The sequence below is a fragment of the Nematolebias whitei genome, chromosome 15, assembly GCF_014905685.2.
Source record: "Nematolebias whitei isolate Nwh7 chromosome 15, NemWhi1, whole genome shotgun sequence".
Taxonomy (NCBI): Eukaryota; Metazoa; Chordata; class Actinopteri; order Cyprinodontiformes; family Rivulidae; genus Nematolebias; species Nematolebias whitei.
This window is the reverse complement of record NC_056512.1, coordinates 10,252,643-10,277,814: the sequence shown is the minus strand read 5'-3', so window position 1 is coordinate 10,277,814 and position 25,172 is coordinate 10,252,643. Positions and strand designations below refer to the sequence as shown.

General features: G+C 43.3%; 1 protein-coding gene across 1 annotated transcript in view; it reads right to left on the bottom strand.

Moving 5' to 3' along the window:
- The window catches only part of LOC119421449 (proline-rich protein 12), an 80,903-nt gene extending 63,983 nt beyond the window's left edge, over positions 1–16,920 (bottom strand). Inside the window, exons 1-4 of the mRNA XM_037688802.1 lie at positions 16,910–16,920; positions 16,034–16,838; positions 1,602–2,194; positions 1,404–1,520 (exon numbers count right to left, since the gene is read on the bottom strand). Coding sequence (XP_037544730.1) covers positions 1,404–1,520; positions 1,602–2,194; positions 16,034–16,802 — 1,479 coding nt within the window. The 5' untranslated portion in view covers positions 16,803–16,838; positions 16,910–16,920. The remainder of the gene's footprint in view (positions 1–1,403; positions 1,521–1,601; positions 2,195–16,033; positions 16,839–16,909) is intronic.
- Positions 16,921–25,172: the final 8,252 nt, after the last annotated feature.

Genomic DNA, 25,172 nt, shown 5'->3' with positions numbered 1-25,172 from the left:
ACATACATATATACATATATATATATACATATACATACATATATACATATATATATATACATATACATATATATATATATATACATATACATACATATATATATATACATATACATATATACATATATACATATACATACATATATATATATATATATATATATATACATATATACATATATATATATATATATAAAATTTATTTTTTTTCCTAAATTTCTGCCCCTAAAAGTCCAAAGTCATTGCACATTTTCTTTTGATTATTTATTAAAAGTACGAGATGAGACATTGCCCAATCTGTGGAGTGGATTTTCCGGCCGCACTACGCACCCCAGCTCGCGCACACGCTCCTGCCCAGCAGAGATGCAGACCGTGTGTCCCACGGGGAGCATCTTCATCCACCTTCAGCTGTGTTTATATGTCTATGTACAGGAGTTCTGACACATCAGCAGTTGTGCGCACTCAGCTAGGTGAAGCTGACAGCCCACCCACGTCAAAAATTCCAGCAAATACAATGAGTGGGGGGTGTCAGCTTCATCCAGCTTGCGCACTCTGCAGAACTGTCTCGAGACACCCCTGTGTGTAAAACGTGCTCTGTTTGCAGGGCGCACAGCTGAAGGTGGATGAATATGCTCCCCGCGGGACATGCTGTCCACGACTCTCTGCTGGGCAGGAACGTGTGCACGAGCTGGTTTGCGTAGTGTGGCCGGAACATCCACTCCACAGATTGGGCAATGTCTCCTCTTGTTGTACTTTTAATAAATAATCAACATAAATATGTGCAATGACTTTGGACTTTTAGGGGTGGAGTTTTGACTTGCCAGATCCAAGGAAACAGTTGCCGGAATGCAGCTGGTCAGAATGAGAGAGTTCCCAGATCTTGTTCCAACAGGATCCGGCTCAAATTAAGCTCTGGTTGAGATGCATAAAATGTGTGTTAATTGTGTAAGTGGCACCTCTGTTCTCACTAAGAAAGAAAAGATGTTGGATCAGGATATTTATTCAGAACAACTCTTGTTTTGATTCCTAGGATTGACCAGGTGTACACAATCACCCATGTCCATAAATAGCTGCAATTGTGAAACAATAGCAGCTGTGGAGCTGCTAAAGGACATCAGCAACATAAAAATTGGGATGGAGAGTGTTATCAGGAATCACATCAAGCACATTTTTCCCCACTTGAGCTGCATGGTTTGTTACATAGCTTCATGTTTTATTTCAAACCTGCACAACAACATACCGGACAATGAATTTTAATCGAATAGCCCTTCAATGCCTATGCACTGAAAGCCTTGATTATATCAGTTTAGTCATACATAGATATCAAACTGTACTGTAAGTTTGGACTGAGTGGACTTTTGGGATTTTATCCATAAACTTGTGTTTTTGTAAAAATAACTCACATTACTGGTTGCGCAGAACTGCCTCTGACCATCTTTGATCTCTGGGCTGAATTTCTGCAGCAGGGCTTTCTGAACTCTCCAGATTGGAGGAGGTTCCCGGCCAGTCTGCAAAGCCATCTAGTCTCACAAAAATAGTGTCATTCAAAAATACATTCTTTATTCAGAACACAAACCTCACAGAAGATGTAGGGGATTTACCTTAAGAGTCCCAATGTCCTCTGTTCGGACCACAAATTCATCCCGTTCACGAAAGATTCCTTCGCCTCCACTTTCACTGTGCTCCTCTTCACTCTGCCCAGCGATGGCAGCATCTGCCTGCTTCTTTGCCAGATGAAGGGAAGTGAGGCGCTGGGAAGCTGGAGCCTCCTCTGGAGTTGGTGGGGATGGTGGCTGAGTGGACGATGAGGAGGGTGACAAAGTAGCTGATGAAGAAGGGGATGGATGCCCAATGTCAGGTTCCTGGTCCTGATCAGAGGAGGATGGGGGAGGTGTGGCAGATGGAGGTGGGATAGAGTGGCTCAGGGGAAGGTTGGAGAGAGGTGAAGACAGGGTGGCTGGCGGGGAGGTGGATGGAGGTGGGGAGGTGCCTGCAGTTGGAGTGTGTTGGTATGAGGACTGCTGTGGCTGAGGCTCCGAGGGCTGGTATGCTGGAGTCATCTCCTCCTCACCCCGCTGGATCAGAGGAGGGGAGGGTACAGAGAAACTCTGAGGGGGAAGGGGTGAGGGTGAGGAGTAGATTGGTGGTGAGGGGGACACTGAGGGTGAGAGGTATGAATATGCAGGGGCAAGCACTGTTTCAGAGAATTTGAAAAACAAGGATGGAGGATGAGATTTAACAAGTTATTGGAAGTTCTTTAAAACAAACGTTCAGGTTTAGATTGTATTCTTTTTAATGTGTTTTTGGAAATCTGAGTATCAAGTCACATTTAAAACTGTGAGATCTTCAGTCCTCTTTGAGCTGAATGACAACCATTTATGATGCACAATCAACTAGAATATGGGTGGCCTTGGCAGGGCCTTTAGATGTGTACTAGGAATACAATGGACTTTTCATTACATGTGAAAGAGCATAATTAGATGACTGGTTCTAAACTTGCTCAACCATACATAGCGAAGTGGTGGTGGTATATTATCAAGGTGGCAGTGTATCAAAATCCTGGTTAGAACTGGTGGCAGCTTATCCACGATGTAAGCCCACACACACTGGCATTGGTTAAAACCAAAACACACAGCAGCGGAAAATTGCACCTAGCATATTTTCAATCGTACTCATGGTCTATGCAGCAGCATCTCATTATATTTCACAATAATGTTCCATTTATAAACATCTCTGTTCATGAAACAGCATTTTTACAAGTACAGTACCCTGCTTGGATATCATGGTTCCCATAGAAGTTTGTCCTTTATGCTGCTTTGACAGCTCTTTTCTTGTTAAGGTGTGGTGCTGTTTCAAATCAAAAGTATAACAAGATGTATGCTATGTTATTGCCAGCAGTTGTCGGGGGTGGTGGGGGGGGGGGGGGGGGGGGGGGGGGGGCAGTTTAGATTGGTAGGCAGGGCGCTTGGTTCTGTTGACCAGACAGGGCGTCCTTGTATAATGGTAAAGGAAATGCTGATGTGTGCTTAGCACAAACTTTTGTATACCTATGGTACATTCAGCAGCCTCAGGACCAATGGCATAGAAAGAGCTGCAATTAGCATACACACTGTACAGATGTGTAGCAACATAAATAACATAGTAATGTAGTTATAATGTATTTTGTAGTAATGTAGCCTTGAAAACATGCCCTTGTTTGGCTAGCCATTAGCATAGCCTGACTGAAGACTTATCTTTCTGTACCTCGTGCTCCATGATTGATGTCATGGCTAACAAGGTAATAACTACTGATAATCATCTGACAGAACATAACTTCAAAAGTTACCAGACTATCCCTAAGTATGAGTATTTCTCTGGGCTGCAGCTCCTGGTGACTATCTGTGAGTGACTTTTGTGAGGGGGTCTACAAATGTCTCGAAAAATGTCTCAGGATTCTTAAATTCCTTGCGGGCAATGTAGGGCCTCTTGTGTTGCAGGAATTTTGAGCATGTTTGGAAAAATTTGTGCAATCATTCTTCTTCTCATAATATTTACAGAATCATTTTGGTAATCTAAAAACCGTCTCAAATTAGTCTTCATTATTCTAGAGTGCTCACACTGTTTTTTGTGGACATGTATGCAAACTGTTGGCTAATCTTGGCCAAATTATTACCATGAAATTGTGCTCAGAGCGATTTTAAATTGACATTTGTGTATTTTCTCATGAGTCTGTGTCTCTAACTAGTTACCAACAGTCAAAGCCAAGCTAGATACTGGCCTAATGTCCTACATTGTAATTGTTACTGAGGTTTATCTTTAAGACTGATTGTGCAACTCCATCGTTTCACCTTAGGCAAAGGGGTCATTATGTCATTGCCCATGCCTGTGGGTGTGTGCTTTTGTCTATATTGTTAGCAAAATATCTCATGAATCGGTCATTAGATTTTAATGAAACTTTCAGAAAGTAACTATTTAGTTGACATCTACAACTGAGGTTTTGAAATGTCCATTCAAGATTATAGACACAACTGACTGAACACAGCCTACACAAAAATGCAGTGGGAAACCCTCAGGGCCTTCAGCACCCTCAGAAAAGTCCTAAGTATTCAGCAAATACAAAAAGTTACATAGAAATGTCATTTTCACTTTTAATTTTATATTATATATTTTTTTCTTATTTTGTTGCTTTATTATTTTCAGTAAACTACCTTGCAGTTGGGCAAGAGGTTTTCTTATTATTATTTCATGAAAATAGTTATCCAGTTAGAATATTTTAAATGTTTGTCTCCAGGCTGAAACAGAAGGAGTTCTCATTGGTTAAGACTTCACTGTGGGTGGTTAGAGAAAGAAACAAAGTGTTTCCAGGTTGACTTTGTTCAATGACTGACAGTAAAATGTACCAGTAATAATGCTGATATAGAGTGGGTGACACCAAAACACTGGGCTCTGAGCCTCCGAGAAGGTCCAGCACAGCATTATTTTGTTCATGAATTATTATTGATTTATGTTTTGGACCATGTAAAGTGTTCTAATACATCCAATTGCAACTCACACACAGGAATTGTAGTTGCTCTAAAAAATGATGGAAAATATCCCATTTAGGTTTACATACATAATTTTCTACAAACCAAATTCCAAAAAAGTTGGGACACTAAACAAATTGTGAATAAAAACTGAATGCAATGATGTGGAGGTGCCAACATCTAATATTTTATTCAGAATAGAACACAAATCACAGATCAAAAGTTTAAACTGAGAGAATGTATCATTTTAAGGGAAAAATCTGTGGTTTCCAAATTTCATGGCATCAACAAATCCCCAAAAAGTTGGGACAAGTCCATTTTTACCACTGTGTGGCATCCCCCCTTCTTCTTACAACACTCAACAGACATCTGGGGACAGAGGAGACCAGTTTCTCAAGTTTAGAAATAGGAATGCTCTCCCATTCATGTCTAATACAGGCCTCTAACTGTTCAATCGTCTTGGGCCTTCTTTGTCGCACCTTCCTCTTTATGATGAGCCAAATGTTCTCTATAGGTGAAAGATCTGGACTGCAGGCTGGCCATTTCAGTACCCGGATCCTTCTCCTACATAGCCATGATGTTGTGATTGCTGCAGAATGTGGTCTGGCATTATCGTGTTGAAAAATGCAGGGTCTTCCCTGAAAGAGATGACGTCTAGATGGGAGCATATGTTGTTCTAGAACCTAAACCACATCACCCCAGTTTTACAGCAACTTCACTGGCTTCCAGTCACATTCAGAATTCAATTTAAAATTTTGTTGTTCACTTTCAAAGCTATCCACAACCTCGCCCCTCCTTACCTGTTAGATCTCCTGCACATTACCACCCATTCACGCTCCCTTCGTTCTTCCACTTCCATCCACCTTAACGTGCCTCTTGTCCGCCTCAGCACCATGGGACACAGAGCCTTTTCTCAATCTGCTCCCCAGCTCTGGAATGCTCTTCCCCCGGACATCCGTAACATTGACTGCCTTCTGACCTTCAAATCAAAACTCAAAACTCATCTGTTCAAGCTAGCCTTTTCACTTTAACTGTTATTTTTAAATGTTATTTTCTTTTTGGTTTAGTGTTTTTTAATAGTTATTTTATATTGTTTAGTACTGTGTTTTTAGTGCTGTGAAGTGTCCTTGGGTGTTTTGAAAGGCGCTGACAAATAAAATGCATTATTATTATTATTATTATTAAACATAGTTCTCTGCATTAATGGTGTCTTTCCAGACATGCAAGCTGCCCATGCCACAAGCGCTCATGCAACCCCACGCCATCAGTGATGCAGGCTTCTGAACGGAGCGTTGATAACAACTTGGGCTATCCTTGTCCTCTCTGGTCCGGATGACATGGCGTCCCAGTGTTCCATAAAGAACTTCAAATCGTGAATCATCTGACCACAGAACAGTCTTGCATTTTGCCACACTCCATTTTAAATGACCCCTGGCCCAGTGCAAATGTCTGAGCTTGTGGAGTTTGTTTAGAAATGGCTTCCTCTTTGCACTGTAGAGTTTCAGCTGGCAACGACGGATGGCACAGTGGATTGTGTTCACTGACAATGCTTTCTGGAAGTATTCCTGAGCCCATTCTGCTATTTCCTTGACAGTGGCATTCCTGTTTGAGGTGCAGTGACGTTTAAGGGCCCGGAGATCACGAGCATCCAGTAGAGTTTTACGGCCTTGACCCTTATGCACAGCGAATGTTCCAGATTCTCTGAATCTTTTGATGATGTTATGCACGGTTGATGATGATCACTTAAAAATCTTTATTTTACGCTGGGTAACACCATTCTGGTATTGCTGCACTATCTTTCTGCGCAACAATGGTGGAATTGGTGATCCTCTTACCATCTTGGCTTCTGAGAGACACTGACACTCTGAGAAGCTCTTTTTATACCCAATCATGTTGTCAATTGACCTAATTAGTGTTAATTGGCATTCCAGCTGTTCGTTATATGCTCAACTTCCTTTTTCCAGCCACTTATTGCTACTTGTCCCAACTTTTTGGGGATTTGTTGACACTGTGAAATTTTGAATCAACATATTTTTCCTTTAAAATGTTACATTTACTCAGATTAAACTTTTGATCTGTCATCTATGTTATATTATGAATAAAATATTGACATTTGCCATCTCCACATCATTGCATTTGGTTTTTATTCACAATTTGTTTAGGTTCCCAACTTCTTTGGAATCTGGTTTGTATAATAAAGTTGTGTTTTGGTTTAATTACATAATGCAATTTTACAGAAACCATAAGCTCTGTGGGTTATTGCCATATTTCAGTTTGAAGTATTGAAATTACATGTTGTATTTGAACGTAAAACGCTGTGTGAGCCGCATGTCCTTCTGGGTAATCATAGTTGTGTTCAGATGGCTTGTCCCTGTTAGTTTCTCTGTTTAGTCGTCAGTTGGTATTTATATTCAGGCTGTTGTTTGTAAATGGACTGTACTTATATAGCACCTTTCTATCTGATCAAGATACTCAAAGCACTTTACAACACAATCTGTGTCCTCATTTACCCATTCATACAGCACTCTACTAGATCTCTACAAAGCTAATTGAACAAATCATTCTAAAGAGACTAATCAGAGACTAATCACATTCATACACCGATGGGACACACATCGGAGGCAATGAGGGGTTCAGTGTCTTGCCCAGGGACACTTTGGCATGTGACTGCTGGTGGATTCGAACCTCCAACTCTTGCATTGGAGGATGACTGCTCTAACCACTCAGCCACAGCCGCCCACAGTGACTGTTTAAAAGTGACAGCATAAGTCAAACATCGTACTTGAATAAAAACAGGAGAAGCCGATATCATGATGTACTTGGATGTCAACTTTGTAGTGGTGTTAAACATCAGTTTGGAATGGGATATTACAATATACCATCCTACATGAAGGTGTAGCTCTTAAAGGCACAATGTGCCACTGCAAAAATGGTCAAATTTTATGGTGAGCTAAAATTTGATGTGGTTGTATATAAGAAATTCATAACTCGAAGCACATATCACATACGATTGCGTGTGCATGTTTTTTGAAATTTTGACCAAAATGGCTACAACAGCATCTCTTCCCATCATAAGATAATAATTTAAAACTCTGGGCATCAAAGGCAAAGGGTAATATTAATTAATTGCAGTTTGAAATGATAATGAGTGGTTAATACACTTTATCAGCTGACACAATTAATGAAGCACATTAAAAATCTACAAAAAAAACAACAACTAAACAACAGTAATTCCTATTGTTTTTTTTCTTGCTTGCTCTCAGTAGAAGGCAGACGCATCTTCCTCTGCACCGTCCCTCACCCATCCCTGCTTTACTCTTTTGTCCTGTGAACCTTTTTCAGAGCCCCTTTTTTTGCATACCGTCCAAATTTAACGATGAATTTGATCAGCTGGTCTCTCAACAAAATTGATCAGTTTTTCTCAGCAGGTAGTCAGGGTGAAGAAGAACCCTCATACCTTGACGGAAACATAATTGGATCTATGATAACTGGATTCTACTGTTTGGAGTTGGTGAAAATCTGGATTGTAAACAAATTCAGAAACATCAGCAACTGTTAAAGCTGCCTGGAATGTGGATAATGTGCCAAGCTTGGCAGCACTTAGACTATGCGTAAACTATATAATAATAATAATAATAATAATAATAATAATAATAATAATAATGTGTTGTGTATTGTCATCATTGTATGTTCCCATACAATGGTGAAATTGACTCTCTGCATTTGACCCATCTGCCACCAGGTGGGGTGGTGGGTGGCTATTGGGGGTGCCTGTGGGGTGATTGGGGATGGTTTGTCCTGCTCAGAGACACCACGAAATGTGCAATGACCGGAGATCGAGCCTGGGACTTTCGGGTCCCGAGTCAGCTGCCCTGCCTCTACCCCATCTCGGCCACCACTATATGTGGTGCTGTATCAAGCTGAGCAGGCTGATCCCTATCAGGACTGTGGAACTTTCTGGCAGTGTCCACGAATGGTTGGAAGGAATAAATCTTGGGGAAGTTGTAAGCTCGACTTTAGGGAACACCAAAATGCTTAAAATTAAATAAATAACTAAATAAAGCATTATGAAATACAGTAAGTATCTAAGTTCGTTATTATGAAAATTTTCATTTTTATTCTTTTATTTCATAATTGTGTTTTTCATAATAGCTTATTTATTTCAAAATGGTGTTTTTCATAACTGCTTATTTATTTCATAATACCACTTTTCAGCAGAATAACTTCAGCTGTCAATCAACGTCACTGGGTTGGACCTTCATGCCCACTGGCTGATTCTATTTCATATAGACTTTGCCCTTTAAGGCTGTCGCTTAGTGGGTTTTATCCCGTTATGCGAAGCATCACACTGAAAAGTTTAGTCCACGCCCACCTGCTGTGTGGGCCCCACCCGGTCCGTATAAGTTACGTTAAGAGCGGGTAATCGGCTCCCAATTTTCTTCAGCAAGCTAATAACACTGACCTTCTACAAGATGTCCAGCTCCAACACCATCCGCTTGTGTCCATCTTGCAAGATCGGTTACTTGCTCAGCTTTGACCGCCACGACACCTGCGAGGGATGCCTGGGTCCCCACCACGTCGCCCGCGCTTCCTCCTGCCGCCTCTGTGACGATCTTCCACCGGAGGAAAGGCAGAGGAGAGCAGCCTTGTTTAAGGCTAACGTCGAGGACTGCCTGTCCATGGCGGGAGACTGTTCGCTGGACGATGCCATCAACTTCTTCGACGCCGGCTCTCGGAGCGAATCGGATGGTTCCTCTGGGACTGGCGACATCAGCAGCAGCCCCGATGCTCGCTCCCTCCCAGAGAGCGCAGTGTTGGAACGAGGGGGGCAGAGCAGATGTTCGACCCCTCCGGGCTTTCCCGCCTCAATGGCCACATCGCTCCCTGCCATCGGCGCACTCCTATCCGAGTTGCCCAACATTATCCGGGAAGCTGCTGACATGAAGGGACTTTCCGTTCCCTCCCCCTCCCAGATCGGATGATCACGCGGGAAGGTTTGGCTCCACTCCGGCTCGCTGTCCTGACCCCATCTGGCCTCGGTTTTCAGCGGTGACGTCGTATTGGAACGAGGCTGCGGCCGGTCCTGGTAAACTGAGAGCGCCTCCACCTTCGCTCCCATCACCAGAGTGGAGGGGTTCACCGAGCGGAACTTTCCCTCGGTACCCCCCCCCCCCACCCACCCACCTGAGACAAGCCTTGCGGAAGCTTTCGGAGCGAAGCTGTCCAGGTTGGAGCAGCGTCCCGTCCCTCCAGGGAAACACGACCAGACGGTGACCACGCTCTCCAATCGAGCTCATCAATGTGCATTTCAGGCAGCCGCAGCTAACAACAACGTGGCGCTGTTAGCATACAGCATGTCCAAGAGGCTGGAGGCCACAGATCTGCCTGAGGAGTCTAAGAGCTCCCTCTGCAAGGCAGCTGACGCCATCCTCAACATGTGCGCCTCCTCCGCGGTCTGCCTATCCAGAATTGCAGCGTGGATGACGATGATTCAGCGATCCACCTGGCTTCGTCATTCCCCCTCGCCGCCGGAGAAGCTGCACAGAGACCTGATGGAGGGCCCCATCATGGCGGACGTGCTGTTCGGGAGCAGTTTCAAGGCCATGTTGGAGAACTCCAAACAGTCGGAGGAGGTGTCGGAGACCGTGCGCCACCGGCTCATCCTGCCCCCCGGCCCGCTGGAGAGATAGTCGTGAAAAGAGGCAGAAGCAACGACGTTCCACGGCCGCCACGGCATCGTCTCGCTCAGTTCCACCACCAGCCCCACCCACCAGAGACCAGCCCTCGTCATCCCGGCAACCAGCAGTTCAGCATTTCCCCAGAGATCGCCTGCAAACGGCGCCCTGGGCCAACAAATCGCAGAACTCACGGGGGAAAAGTTTCAAAAAATGACGGTCTGTGGAGGGTGTGTGTAAAAGTGACAAGTGTTGAAATAAAACATCATTCAATGATTAAAGTGTCTGTTTTTAGCCAGTTTGTAAGTTCGGATGAGATCACAGCGGTTGCGCACACATCCTCTACACAAAACGAGCCGGTGTCCTTAAATAAAGTTTTTTTTAAATCACCGTTGCTCCAAAACGAGACGACACGCTCACATGACACATCAGTGGTAAGCGAAATAACTCGTTGTCAACCCGAGCTGAACGATCCTCACCCAAGCGGTGTCAAACACGCACTCACGCGACGCAAACAGCCTTCACCCAAACAGCGTTGCGTTGATGATGGTGCACACACAGCTCCCCGGCGTTCACCGACTCACATCATCATAAATGTGGGACCACAGGTTGGGTCCGGTGAAGGACCTCGCTCTCAGCGAGAGCAACATGCGCCGCACCGAAGCAAACACGTGCCGCCGCGGCGCGGGCAGCCTTCACTCACCACTCCTCAGCGCTTGGCCGCTCACATCAGCATAAGCGTGAGACAGCTGAGCGAACCCAGTGACGAATCTCGCCCCCAGCGAGAGCGACGCGTCCCACCAAAGAAAACACGTGCTCCCGCGGGGCTCGCAGCCTTCACTCAAACGGCATGGCGTGGATGAAGTCGCACGCACCGCTTCTCAGCGATTGCCCGCTCATGTCAGCATAGATGCAAGATCTCAAAGCGAGTCCAGCACAGGACCCCGCTCGTGGCAGGAGCGACACGCGCTTCACCGCAGTGGCGTCAAACGCGCGGCCCCGCGGCATCATCAGTTGTCACACACTTCTCCTCAACACACACCGGTCCACATAGACATGAAGGTGGACCCGCGGTCCGAATGCAGCACACAGGTGCGTTCAGAGCCCTTTTGAGGAAGCCTCGCCTTGGGTCACGCGGAACACATTCCCGCGACACATGAAGGCGGTCGAGGCGGTGGACTGGATGACATCTGTACAAAACATGACACATCTCTTAAACATGCGTCCACTCCACGAACGTTATGCGGAGTGGCTAAAATCGTGCTCACCAGACAGATGGATGGCCAGGTTGTTAAGCAGGGGTTACACTCTGCAATTTGCAACCCAACCCCCTCCGTTCGGAGGAATTTTAGAGACGGTCCTGTCATCACCAGACCAAATCTCATTCCTAAATGCAGAAGTCCAAGAACTTCTGGTAAAAGAGGTAATCTCTAGAGTTCCCAAGAGAGAGGAAAACACAGGGTTTTACTCACGTTACTTCCTGGTTCCCAAACGGACCGGAGGAACGAGACCCATTTTGGATCTGTCAGTTTTCAATGAGGCGATCTTGGACAGACCATTTTACATGTTGACAACCAGACAGCTGTTGGACAACATCCAGAGAAACGACTAGTTTGTTTCCATCGACCTGAAAGACGCCTAGATTCACATGCCGATCATCCCAAAACACAGAAAATTCCTGCGTTTCTCCTTTCAAGGGATGAAATATCAGTACAACAGGCTGCCGTTCGGGTATTTCCTCACGCCTCGTACGTTCTCAAAGTGTGTGGAGACGGCCCTGCAACCGTTACACAGAGCAGGGATGAGAGTTTTGTTTTACCTGGACGACCTGCTGCTGCTGTCACGCTCCAGACAGGAAGCAGCGATGTAGGCTCAGGTGTTGACATCACACCTGTTAAATCTGGGCTTCACCATAAATTGGAAGAAAAGCTCGATTCTTCCAGCCCAGATGATTGTTTATCTGGGAGTGGAGCTAAACTCAACCACCATGCCGGCTCGTTTATCACAAACGAGAATCGACACTCTAAAAGACCAGCTCCGCCACGTAAGACCTGACAGAGTGGTAACAGCTGTTTCCGTCATGAAACTGTTAGGAACGATGTCATCAGCTCACACAGTGGTTCCGCTGGGTTTGTTACATATGAGATGCCTCCAGAGGTGGTTTGCGCGTCTGCGTGTGGATCCAGTAAAACAAAAGAGATGGATGATCACTGTTCCTCCCTCCATGAGAGCAGACCTCCGACACTGGGAAAACACCCTGGTTCTGTTGGAGGGAGTCCCTGTCAGCAGACCCACGTCACACGTGTCAGTCTTCACAGACGCGTCACTGTCAGGTTGGGGGGGGACATGCCTATCTCAAGCTGTAGGAGCGCTGTGGCCCCATTACACATCAGCCCACATAAATGTTTTGGAGTGTCGCACGGTTTTGAACGATTCAACACTTTGCTCCTGTGCTGCAGAATCAACACGTTTTGATTCACACAGACAACAAGGTGACTGCTGCGTACATAAACCGGCAGGGAGGTGTGCGCTCAGCCCAGATGTTACACATTTCACGAAAACTATTGTGTTGGGCACACCAAAATCTGCTCTCCATCAGAGCAGTGTACACACCCAGTGTTCTGAACAAAGGGGTAGATGTGATGTCCAGGTCACGGGGACCGGACTCTCCATCCAGACCTGATGGCCCAGACGTGGCAGAAATTTGGCAAAGCAGCCATGGACCTGTTTGCAACACGAGAAAACGCTCAGTGTCAACTATGGTTTTCTCTGAGCCCGTGAGACGAACCACCGCTGGGGGTGGACGCGTTTGCTCACAGCCCATGGCCCAAAACGCTTCTTTACGTGTTTCCTCCACCTCCTCTGATTTTACGGTTCTTGAACTGAGTTCAGGAGGAGGGATTGACAGCTCTCCTGGTGGCCCCCGAGCGCGTTAACGCACCATGGTTCCCAGTCCTGCACCGCCTGCTATTGGGGCGCCCGTGGAAACTGCCGTGGAGGGAGGATGCTCTCCTCCAGACGTGCTGCATCTACCACAGCGCTGTACACATCAAAGTGGACAGCTTTTCAGCGCTGGTGTACATAGAAAGGTGTAGAGGCCACTTCATGTCCACTAGGCGGCATGCTGTCCTTTCTGCAGCAGCTGATGGACAGAAATCTGGTGTTCAGCACGATTAAAACGTACGCTGCAGCCATCTCTTCCTATCACGAAGGGTTCGGAGACAGAACAGTTTTTAATCATCCGCTGATGAAGCGTTTTTTAAAAGGTGTACAAAGACACAGGCCTGTTCCACGCCCACTTGTTCCACAGTGGGATTTAACGCTGGTCCTGCGAGCCCTGATCAAAGCTCCATTTGAGCCACTGAATCAGGTTCCGATTAAATTCGTGTCTCTTAAAACAGCCCTGCTGCTGGCTTTGACATCCGCTAAGAGAGTGAGTGATTTATCTGCCCTCTCTGTCACTCCATCATGTCTCAGAATTCAGGCTGATATCAGCTCAGCTGATCTAAGACCAAATCCAGCTTTTATGCCTAAAAACATCACAAGCTCTTTTAAATCAAGAACAATATCATTGGGGTTTTTCCCTCCCCCCACAAATCATAAGAAGAAGCATCTTTCCATCTTATCTGTCCGGTGCGGGCGTTGATGTGTTACATAGCACGCACAGCTGCAGTGTCAACACCCTGCTCATTTATTCGTTTCTATTTACGTGATGTGACAGTTTGTTCCATGACACATTCTGTCCTTAATGCTCTAACAGAATGAATATTATTGTTTTCATGGAACCCCGTTTAAACTCACATCTGACTGCATGCTTTACAGTGTGAGAAGTTATCAGTCACAAGTTATGACTGTTATTTGGTTCTATTGTCACTAATCAGTTCATGACTATTGTTACCAATCAGTTCATTTGATTATAATCAGTTCACTTGTTATTATTAATCTGTTCATACTGTTCAGCTGTGAATCAGTTGGTTCATGGCCCCCTTTTTCAACATCTTCCCTCCCCGTTGAAAGTTTTCCGGGGCGTTCATGCCTTTCAGAACGCATAGTTACACAGCATGCGTTTGTGCATGATATACATAATTACGCAATGCGTAATTACGTACATGGAGAGCTGAGTGACAAGAGGTTTTTTGGGCAAGCTTCTGCTTCATACGAATGGACCCAGTGAGGCGAGGACAACATCCGCTTCGCCCGTAACCCACTAAGCGACAGCCTTAAAGGGCGAAGCCTATATGAAATAGAACGTTGGTTACGTACTGTAACCCCAGATTCTATGAATATAGGCGTAGCCCTTTAAGCGTCGGGCCTCAATGGCTCCTAAATGGCTGAAGGAAAAAGCTATTTGGGAGCCGATTACCTGTTCTTAACGTAACTTATACGGACCAGGTGGGGCCCACACAGCAGGTGGGCGTGAACTAAACTTTTCAGTGTGATGCTTCGCATAACAGGATAAAACCCACTAAGCGACAGCCTTAAAGGGCTACGCCTATATTCATAGAATCTGGGGTTACAATACGTAACCAACGTTTTCCTGCTCACTGGTACAGCTAGCATAGCAGCTAGCAGTGACTTGCTAGGTCAACAGTCATGAAGGATGGCAGAGTTGCATGAACTTCATTCAGCTCAGGTAACTTTATCATATCAAATTGATAGGACTACATTCTCAGAAGATACACAAAAAGTGATGGATTGCCAAAAATCAAAATCGATCGGCGCAGTGGGAGGACTCGCTGTTTTAGTTCTTTGAATTTAACAAGATTAACATTAGCTGTACCAGTAGGCAGGTATTCAGGAAAACTAATGGATGTGAAAGCTCAGCCAGTGGGCGTGAAGGTCCAACCCACTGACGTTGATTGCCAGCTGAAATCATTATGCTGAAAAGTGGCATTATGAAATAAGCCATTATGGAAAACACCATTATGAAATAAATAAGCTATCATGAAAAACACAATTATGAAATAAAATAATAAAAATTATTTTTTTTCTTATTTCATAATGTTTTATTTGTTTATTTAATTTTGAGCATTTTGGTGTTCCATACTACTTGGAATATGCAATCAAATCCTGCTGTTTGTAGTTGCCATGAGAGAATGTACTAGCAAGACTGTTATGGCAGACACGGAACTCTATGAGTTCAACCTGACCCAAAACAATGTTGATATCTGAATCTGGACCTGGCCTTGGAAGGCAGACTATCTCAATTTCTCCTTGGACATTATGGAAAGAAAGACGCTCTGTCACCCTCCCCACCCCCTCCCTTCCCCAAGGTCGTGGACCTGTGACAGAGCTCAACCGAGTTGGATGATAAACAAACACCTTTTATCAGGACTATGGCTGGGGGGGGGAACGATCTGGACTGTGCTGTGCTTATGACCTTCCCCAAACTCAATGCCTCCACTGGCCTCTTGCCTCCCCTAGCGCAGCAACCTAGGAGATGCAAAGACACCAAAGGGCTGCGTCGCTCACCTGGCGGCCATGCTGGGACCCGCACCCCCTACCCACTCACACACACATGTATTACTGTATGTCTTTTTATGTTGCTTTGCTGTGGTATACTTTTTTTGATGCCTCAAACTGTGCCCTGTCAAGGACACGGTGTGAGAGATCTTTTTTTAATACCTCTCTCCTTATGTTTCCTTCCCTTTTTCTTATCTAAGCAACAGGGGCAGCACATCTTAGAAGCTACAGGCCCCTGTACACTTCTGTCCATCTTTAGGACGGCTGTACAGAAAATAATTGTGTTGTACTTCACTGAGCAAGAATAATAAAAGCATTCTGGTTCTGATTCTAATTCTTTTGTTTTCAGAAATGTACTTTTACCTATATTGGATAGGCAAACAAATGAAATACCTTCAGCTTTGGGAACTTCTAAAAACTGCATTTCAGGTGATCTTTCCTCTTCCTTTTGACTCTCTGTGTCTTTTTTCTGCAGATCATGTGGTTCTTTATTCCCACTCTCCTCTACTCTGTCCTCCTCTTTCTGCTCTTCTTCTTGCTCTGATCCTTGATCTGCTGGTTTTTCTCTGTTTGGCTGTGGGGAGATTAGACTTTGCTCCTCCTCCTCCTCTGTGTGCTGCTGAGTGAAAATAAGTGCCTCCTCTTTTGTGTTCTCCACAGTAGGGATGAGAGGAGGAATTGCAGGGAGAGGAGGGCTAAGGGAGGGCTCTTGTGGCATAGGTGGAGGTAAAGTGGGCTGGGCCTTGATCATGGTGGAGGCCATCACAGCAGCCAGCGAGTGTGGGGTGTCATAAAGAGCAGAAATGGCAGAGGAGATGCTTTTCTGCAGATCCTGGTTCTTACTGACAGAGTCCTCTTCATCAGACGAGAAAGATGGCAGCGTCTCCAGGTTCCGTTTCAGCTCCTCGTCCAGAGGCTTGCAGGGACTCGGGCAGCTGCTAAGGGCCAGGTTGGCCACTTCATCACACCCCTTGTCACTGAAGCTTTTTGGGGGCTGCTGAGGAGGAGATGGTGGTAAGGAAGGAGGAGGTGGTGACAGGGGCCTTATTCCTCCATTTAGAGGTGAACTGCTGTCCAGGATGTGCTTTTCTCCTCCATCATGTCCTTGTTCCAGGTTGGATTCTTTTTTACCCGTCTTCAGAAAATCCAAAAAGGAGGCCATGAAGCCAGGTTTGAAGTCAAAGCTCTTGTCATCAGCCTGAAAAAAAAGCATAAAGTTGTCAATGATGGTGTTTATAATCCATTCATACATCCATTATCTTTACCCACATCTTCCTTTTTGGGTTGTGGGGTTCACTGGTGTCCATATCCAGCAGTCACTGTGCAAGAGGCGGGGGACACCCTGGACAGGTCTCCAGTTCATCACAGGGACACATGGAGACAAATAAGACAAACAACCATTCACTCTCTCACCTAGAGACAATTTAGAGTTACCAATCAGCCTAACATGCATGTTTTTGGACTGTGGGAGGAAACCGCAGTACCCGGAGAAAACCCATGCATGCACGGAGAGAACATGCAAAATCCACCCAGAAAGGTCTCCGGCCAGGATTCGATCCGGCAACCTTCTCGCTAAGAGGCAACAGCTCTACCAACTGAGCCACCTCAGGTGTCTGGTTTATAAATTTATTATATTCTAAACTTTAAAAGAACTGTCCCTGTTTTTATCTGACCTTAGTTATCAGCAGATACAGGTCAACTTCTAAACAAAGTGTTGTATCATAAAAATTTTGTTACAGATGATGATGATGGTGTTTCCTCTCCAACTCCACTAACATGTGGAGTGCCTCAAGTGTCTGTTCTTGTTTCACACTCTTTTATTGTGTGAATGTTGGGACAGGAGCAGCATGGTGGCACAACTGGTTGAGCTTTTGAAAACTTTCCTCTTTTTTTCTGGATGTAAATCACTTTTTCCAGATGATTATTTCCTCTGGTATGGGATGCTGTGCAGCTGGAAGGATTTTTATTGAAACCTTTTTACTTTTGGGCATTTGTTATGATGCATAATCATGGCAACAAGGTGCTTTTTAACAACCAGGAGCAGCTGATTAACATCTCAAAGCTCAAATACCTCAACCACAGTCCCGAATCCCAAATGGTGGTGGAGGTGCCATGGACGAATTCCCATCAACCTGGCGGTGGTGCTCGAGTGCCTGACCACCGAGATCCTGGAGCTGGTGGGAAACACAGCTCGTGACAACAGGAGGACTGGGATCATCCCCGGCACCTTCAGCTGTCTGTCTGTGGCAGTGAGGAGTTTGGCAGACTGCTGGGAGGAGTGACCATCGCCCAGGGAGGAATTCTGCCCGGCATTCGGGCAGTCCTGCTGCCCAGGAGGACTGAGAGGCCCACCGGATCTGACAGCAAGCTGGATTCAGGTGGACGGATCAGTATCTGGTTTACCCTCAAGTGACCCCAGAATGAGTGTGAGCACATGAGCTGCTAATTTTACCCACTGTAAATTTTGTCTAACTTTTTCTTTCCAACTGAATGGTGAAGAGTAATTTTTATTTGGCATATATCTGACCTAATGCACAATGTTCATGTGAAGTTTTCTATGAATGAGAACCAATCTCTCACTTCACTTATGGTTCAAGAGTTATTCCGGTACAGTTTAGTTTTTTTTTTTTAACTGTGACCATTTGTGTGAACTATGCATTTCTGGTTATTTCTTTTACATTCTGACATGAGGTTGTTACCCCTCATCCACTCCTTTCTGAACATTTTCTCATCTAACATCTTACCCCGTGCTTTGAATTATCATGTGAAGTGTGATTGTTTGTCTGCAAAATCTCTCATGATGGATTTTAATGAAACTCATAGGAAGCAATCAATAGATGCACTTCTAAAACTGATTAATTTTTAGTCATTTCGGTTCAAAAAAAGAAGAAGAAGAATGAAGAGAAGAAGACGAAGAAAAAGGAAAAGAAGATTTTTGATTTTGGAGAAGAAGAACCTTAATTACTTCCTGTCTGCCAGACTACAGCACTGACATCCAGTGGTTACCATAGTTACACCTCTCATCACATGTTGCTGCAATCTAAATTCTAAATCACACCAAAAAATTAGAACAATAATTTTGTAATTTCTTAGTTAACACTTTTGATATGTTTACTATATTTAGTTGTAAATTAAATATAGGATTATGCAAAATAAAATCTATTGCATTTTGTTTACATTTTATACAACATCATATCCTTTTCAGAATTAGTATGTTTTTATATCATCTACCTCCTTTGTGATGGTTTCCTTTACAGAGCCTGCACGCCAGTAATGCTTCACAGCCAGCAGGGGGCAGCACAGCTCCTGTTCTGGCAGAACACAGTAACTGTGGCAACAGCTGCCGTGGTAACAGGCATCTCTCTCCTCTCTTTTGTCAGTCAGAAAAAGCTGGCTGTCAGTCAGCTGTAACCTCCTTCCCACAAAACCTCAAATCTGAAAAAACATGACTGCAGTTCGATTTCAACCAAACACGTCGGATTCGTTCTTTTTCTACTGAACACAATTAGAACTATTTTTTACATTTAAGATTTAGAATTCTTCATAAAGACAGCCATCTTTATTCCACAGGTACTGGCCTGGTGCCTGCAGGCACCTGAGGTGCGAATTAGTTGGAGAACACCCCCCTCTTCCACAAGCATTAGTTTGAATAGATGAGCTATGAATTATATATAAAGCTCATGGATTTGCTCATTTTGCAGAGGGAGTAAAGCAACTTACTAAGTTAGAGAGTTTCTGCATGGCAGCCCAGGATTCAGGATTCAGTGGATCTTCTGGTTCTTTTTTCCATTCCATCATCATCTGTGTGAAAGGCAAAGAAAGTTGATTTTCAAGCCTTTTTCGTGGGCTAAGAGGTTGTTCACTTGTTTAAATAAACAACAGGATTATACAATTCATATTCATGGTGTCTTTGCCACAACCAGCAGAACCTTATATTTATATACTGTTGGGAAAATCTGGAGTGATGCAAAGAACTGAAGAATAAAAAGAAGTGGGGGTGGGGTCGAACCTGACTGACTGACTGGTGAGAAGGTATTAAATAAAGGTAAGAGAGGAGGAAATCAACAAATGGAAGAGTAGCCCATCCCACTCCGTGGCACATTTAGATATTAATCAATCTGAGCTGATTTCGTTTAATACAAGACAGCAGAAAGAATGCTGTGTTGAGTTCAGGTGGAAGGAGCATCAGCAGCAAAGACTGCTTCAGCCTTGTGTTTCTATAGGAACAGTGACTTCAAAACATCTGCATTGACTAAGTCTGAGAAACCAGGATCCACGCACAAGTGAAAATTAGAACTCTAGATTTAGCTCGTCTCTATTGTTAAAACCTGAAATGTGTGAAAATATTTAGAAACACTCAATAATCTTTCATTAGCGCTGCTCAGAATATAGTCGAAGCAGGACATGGCTGATATGACAGCAGGTGGTGGTCTAATATGCTTTCTGTTCTGTTTTCTCCTCGTTTGGCTTCAGTCAGTAGGACAAACTCCAGACATTTGATTGAGATGTTGAAGGGTGGAGTTCTGTTTGTGAAGATTTGAATAACCTTAGTCATGACTCAGCACTTTCACCTCCAACCCATTTAGCTACTTCACTGGTCTGCACGCAGACCAGACTCCCTGAAAATTTCCAATTCATCTGAAAACTCGAGGTGTCCCTGTTCGCTCATAAGAGCGACTGCAGACCCAGAACGTTTCACTGTTGCCGGGGTAACAAGCCTTCTTTCCTCTCACACATGAAGTTGAGGTTCTCCTGCACATGTTGTGTGTTTTCCCTTAAAGAGTTTTGTTTTAAACCAGTCATCAATAGGATAAAAGCAGCTGCTATGTGACAATGAGCAAAATAATTTCTAAAGGCTTCTTAATTTGAATAAACCTAATGTTTTAATTACATTGACAACCTACTCATATTTTTACATTCTGTTTAGGTCAATTCACAGAGATTTATGGTTAAAATAGTCTTGATGAAAGAAGAGAGCGTGAAAACTAAAATACAGCTACTAAAACATCCATCAGTTTTCTTCTCTAAAGCCCACCACTGATCTTTGTAACAATCTAAATGGACAAAATGCTGATGTTTTATTGGATGAACTGCAGAAGAGTAAAGAGAACCAAGATCCAAAGTAATGTAAAAGCTACTGCAAGTGGCTTGTTGGGGTTACCATGGTAACTACAAACCTCTGTCTGTCACTCCCTGATCACTGTCGCTCTTGGTGAGACAGACAAACAAGCAGACAGAAACAGCAGAATTCAAATGGAGACATGCTCAGTGTTGGTGGATGGTCTCTGGAAGTACCGTTAACCTTCTAACAGTTTGTGTTTCTTAGAGGAAAATCATACCCCTTATTTAACTGGTAAAATCTGCAATTTTCTAATATTTTTCCATACTAGTCAATCTTTAGAGCTATCTCAACCTGAATTAAAAATATTAAATCTAAATGACTTTTTTTATATTTTAACTCTTTAAGGTTTTTTTTAACTTTACATTTCAGTTCTTAAATCAACAAAATATTTATTTTATGGCAATTTTTGAAAAATAAATAAATAAAAATAAAAGTGTAGTGAACTAAGCCTCAGGTCAAATCTGGCCCTGAGGGCCTTCCTGGGACAAGAACTGTTACTTCATTGATTTGAGTCCAGAAACACAAAATTAAGTTCATCCAGAGACTTTCTAAGTGTGTCCTGCACTGATCAATTGAAAGAACACTCTCTTTTTTATTATCATTACTATTTTGCAAATGTCTTGATAATCAAAAGTGTGTTTAGTTCAAACCATTTTAAATGTTGAAGTGAACTACTCATTTTAAATCAACTGTGAAACAGTATTAATGATTTTTAATCCTCATTCAAAGTAGAAATCAAGTTAATGTTTGTTACAAGAGTAATTATGCATTTTGATTTTCTGTCTGAAATGAGCAAGTTGTAAGTCGGTCAAAAGTCAAGTTTCGGTCAAAAATATGTTTACTGGAAAGAAATGTCATGCTTAACTTTTTCAGACAGATAGGAGGAGACTGACTCCAAAAAGTCTAATTTCTTCAAAACATCTTTTTGTCTGTTCTTAAACAATCTAATCTTTCTCCTTGACTTTTAATAACCTCTTACATCACTAAGACCACACCCCTGTTGGGTCTATCGACCAATCAGGAAGTTCTCAGAGGAACCGGAAGTGACTTCTTTAAAAGGTTCAACACTTCCTAGTTCCAAGCAGAATGCTAGAATGCTAGAATGCTGGAGAACAACGGGAACTAAGCTAAACAAAGTTCAGAGTCTCGTGGGGATTATGGAATCTTCCACATCTGAGTGGACCCTCTTTCGGACTTACTCCTCATGTGAGTCCACCCGTGAGGTGAACGTGTGTTGAACGAAGTACCGTCACTACTCCGGACGTTTTCCAACCATCCTACGGAGATGCTGGAAATGGTAGCGTTAAATGGAACTCCGTACCAGCTGATTCATCTTCAGAGAGGTAACGAGTCGATTTCCTACCGAAGCGTACCGAGGTAAAGCTGGGTTCGGATGGAGAGTGCCGTTCTTATACAGACACATTTTCCCTCACACATCTTTTCTCTCCAGATAAACTCCCTCATTTCCCATCTTTAAACTCTTCTATCTGCCAGTAATCATCCAGATATTTTCAGAAATGTCTGTTGGTTTAAAAGCTGCAGAGATACCATGGCAATATGGTTTTCTAATTGTAAAGCAAATTAATTAAGCTATGTGTTATTGTAATCAATTTGCCAAATTAATGTAAATGTTTGATGTTAAACTTTGATTCTGTTAATAAATGACCGCATTCATTTTGATGGGTCAAAGAAAATTATCGTCTCACGTCACGTTTAATTATTCAAGGCACGATATTACTCAGTCCAGAAAAATGAAAGAATCCATTTAATTTATGAATAATATCGACAGATATATGTTCATTACAAAAGCAACCCCGCCCCCAATTAATTCAACTAAAATGATTTTTGGACTTTTAAAAAAATTATTATTATTATTTTGTGGCCACTCCAGCCCACCAGACCCTTCAGATCTGGTAGCCAAAAATGAGGTCTTGTTTTCAAGCAGACTTACTCCTCCTGTCTCCCTGTAGTCATACATGGAGGTTTGTTCTAAAAAATAAAAAAAATCTTATTTTTTTTAAATGTATTTAGTGTTTAATTCTACCCTGGATAGAAATATTATTTTCTGCTCAAAGATTCTTAAAATTTTTTGAGAGTTCATTCAGTGTGTTTTTAATTTAGCATATTTTGAAAGAAAAAGATGCTTCTCTTTAAACATTCGTGGATGATGGGGAGACGAAAAAACTTGCAGCTTTGGTCACACAATGGCACATCCATCCATCCATCTATCCATGGGCATCAGAAGCATCTGTAATGTGGGGTGGACACTACAGTGTGTGTGTACACGCACGTGTGTGCATGTGCGTGCACGCGCACCAGTGTACAAAAAAGGCAACATTTAATTTAGATTTCCTTACTTTAATTCCGTTTAAAGCATGTTTCTCTTCTCACTAAGTTTGTGTAAATTCAGCTGTGGGTTTTAAAAACATTTTAACTTTAATGCAATTTAATACACAGCCTTAGTTCGGCACTATTTGTGTTTATGGAGAAATAAAAAACATCACCACTAGACTTTTTTACTTGTGTTCAACACTACTCATCTAAATGATGTTTCTCACGAAGCTTGAGGACAATAAGGTGTGGGGTTTTAAAGACATTTCAACTTTAATGCACCTGAACACACAGCGTCTCTTACACCTTCAGCATCTTACAGCGTCACAGTTACTGCTATAAGCTAAGATGCTACAGACGTAGTGCTCCACTTCTCTCCTCCTAACCATGTATATGTTTATGATCAACCCCCTGGTCAACAACTGCCTGCACTAAGCTCGCTAAGCTGGTGAGCGATCAGCACAGAGGTGTCTCCATTTCCTCCACCTGTGCGAGTTCTTTGCCGAGGCAGGAGGAGACACACTGAAAGAGAGTTGAAGGTAACCAAGAAAAACCTGGAGTGGATTTTTAGTGGTTTGAGTATTCTCCTATTAATCAAGTGTAATGAATTTGTTCACGAAGAAAGAGAAACTGCGCTGACAGAACTAATGTTTCATAGTAAAAGTGTGTGTGGGGGGAGGGGGGGTCCAAATTAACTTTTTTTAATGTGGGGTGGACATGTCCCCTTCACATATAATGGTTGCGACGCCTATGCATCCATCCATTAACTTCTGCTTGTTCTGAAGTCAGGTTTCAGGGGCAGCCTCTTGAGTAGGGAGGTCCAGACATCTCTTTCCACAGCCACCTCTTCCAGCTCTTCTGGGAGGACTCCAAGGCATTCTCAGACCAACCAAGAGATATAGACTCTCCAGCGTGTCCTGGGTCTTCCCACAATGGCAGTTTTATTTAATCTAATCTGAACTGAACTCACTTTAAGCACTCAGCGTTCGTTCAGATTTTTTTTTTTCACTGTTTTACATGGAAATGATGGCAACACAGATTTCTATTTGAAATAGACTTTTTACAAGAAAACAAGCTGTACACAGATGTATCCTGTTGCTGAGGGATTTGAATAATGAATGTTTTCAAGATTACATTTTCAAGTTCTTCTAGGTGGGGACAGGGAATACAAGTAAATCTTAATGTTTCTGGTGTAAGACATTCAAGTGGATAGGAGTTACACTGTGTATAAGAAGAAGGGTAGTTATTTATTTATTTGCTTGTCAGAGTGACAGATTCTGGCGAGTGGAGGGAGCAATTTTATCCACCACCATGTGCAATGGTGGAACCAGGAGGTGGCCAACAGAATAAGTCACCCCAATCCATCCATCCATCCATTATCTTTTACCCGCTTCTTCCATTATGGGTCATGAGGGTCACAGGTGCCCATGTCCAGCAATCACTGTGCGAGAGGCGGGGGCACCCTGGACAGCGACACATAGAGACAAACGAGACAAACAAGAATTCACTCTCTCACTCACACCTAGGGACAATTCAGAGTCACCAGTCAGGCATGTTTTTGGCCTGTGGGAGGAAACCAAAGAAACGCCACACATGCACGGAGAGAAAATGCAAACTCCACCCCGAAAGGCCCACGGACAGGGATTTTAACTGGCAACCTTCTCGCTGAGAGGCAGCAGCTCTACCAGTTGTGCCACCATGCTGCCCGCCACCCCAATTAGGAAACTATACTTTAAAACAATACAAAAATTAGAACACATACAGTAGTTCCCTCAAATGATTGGGGTGATCAGTTTACATATATACAGTATGGATGTAGTCATTTTGTATTTTTACGTGGCAACCCAATTTTTGATAGGAACCTTGTTTATCCCTAGATGCAGCAACACACTAATATGGAAGTTGAGCAAGTTGCTTATTTTTCAAGTTATCCAATTCACAAGGGTTACATATATATATATAAACATATATATATATATATACTTATATATATCTATAGATATATAGATCTTGATGATCCTTGATATTATCGTATATATATATATATATATATAAAAATAGATTAAAAAAAACAAAATG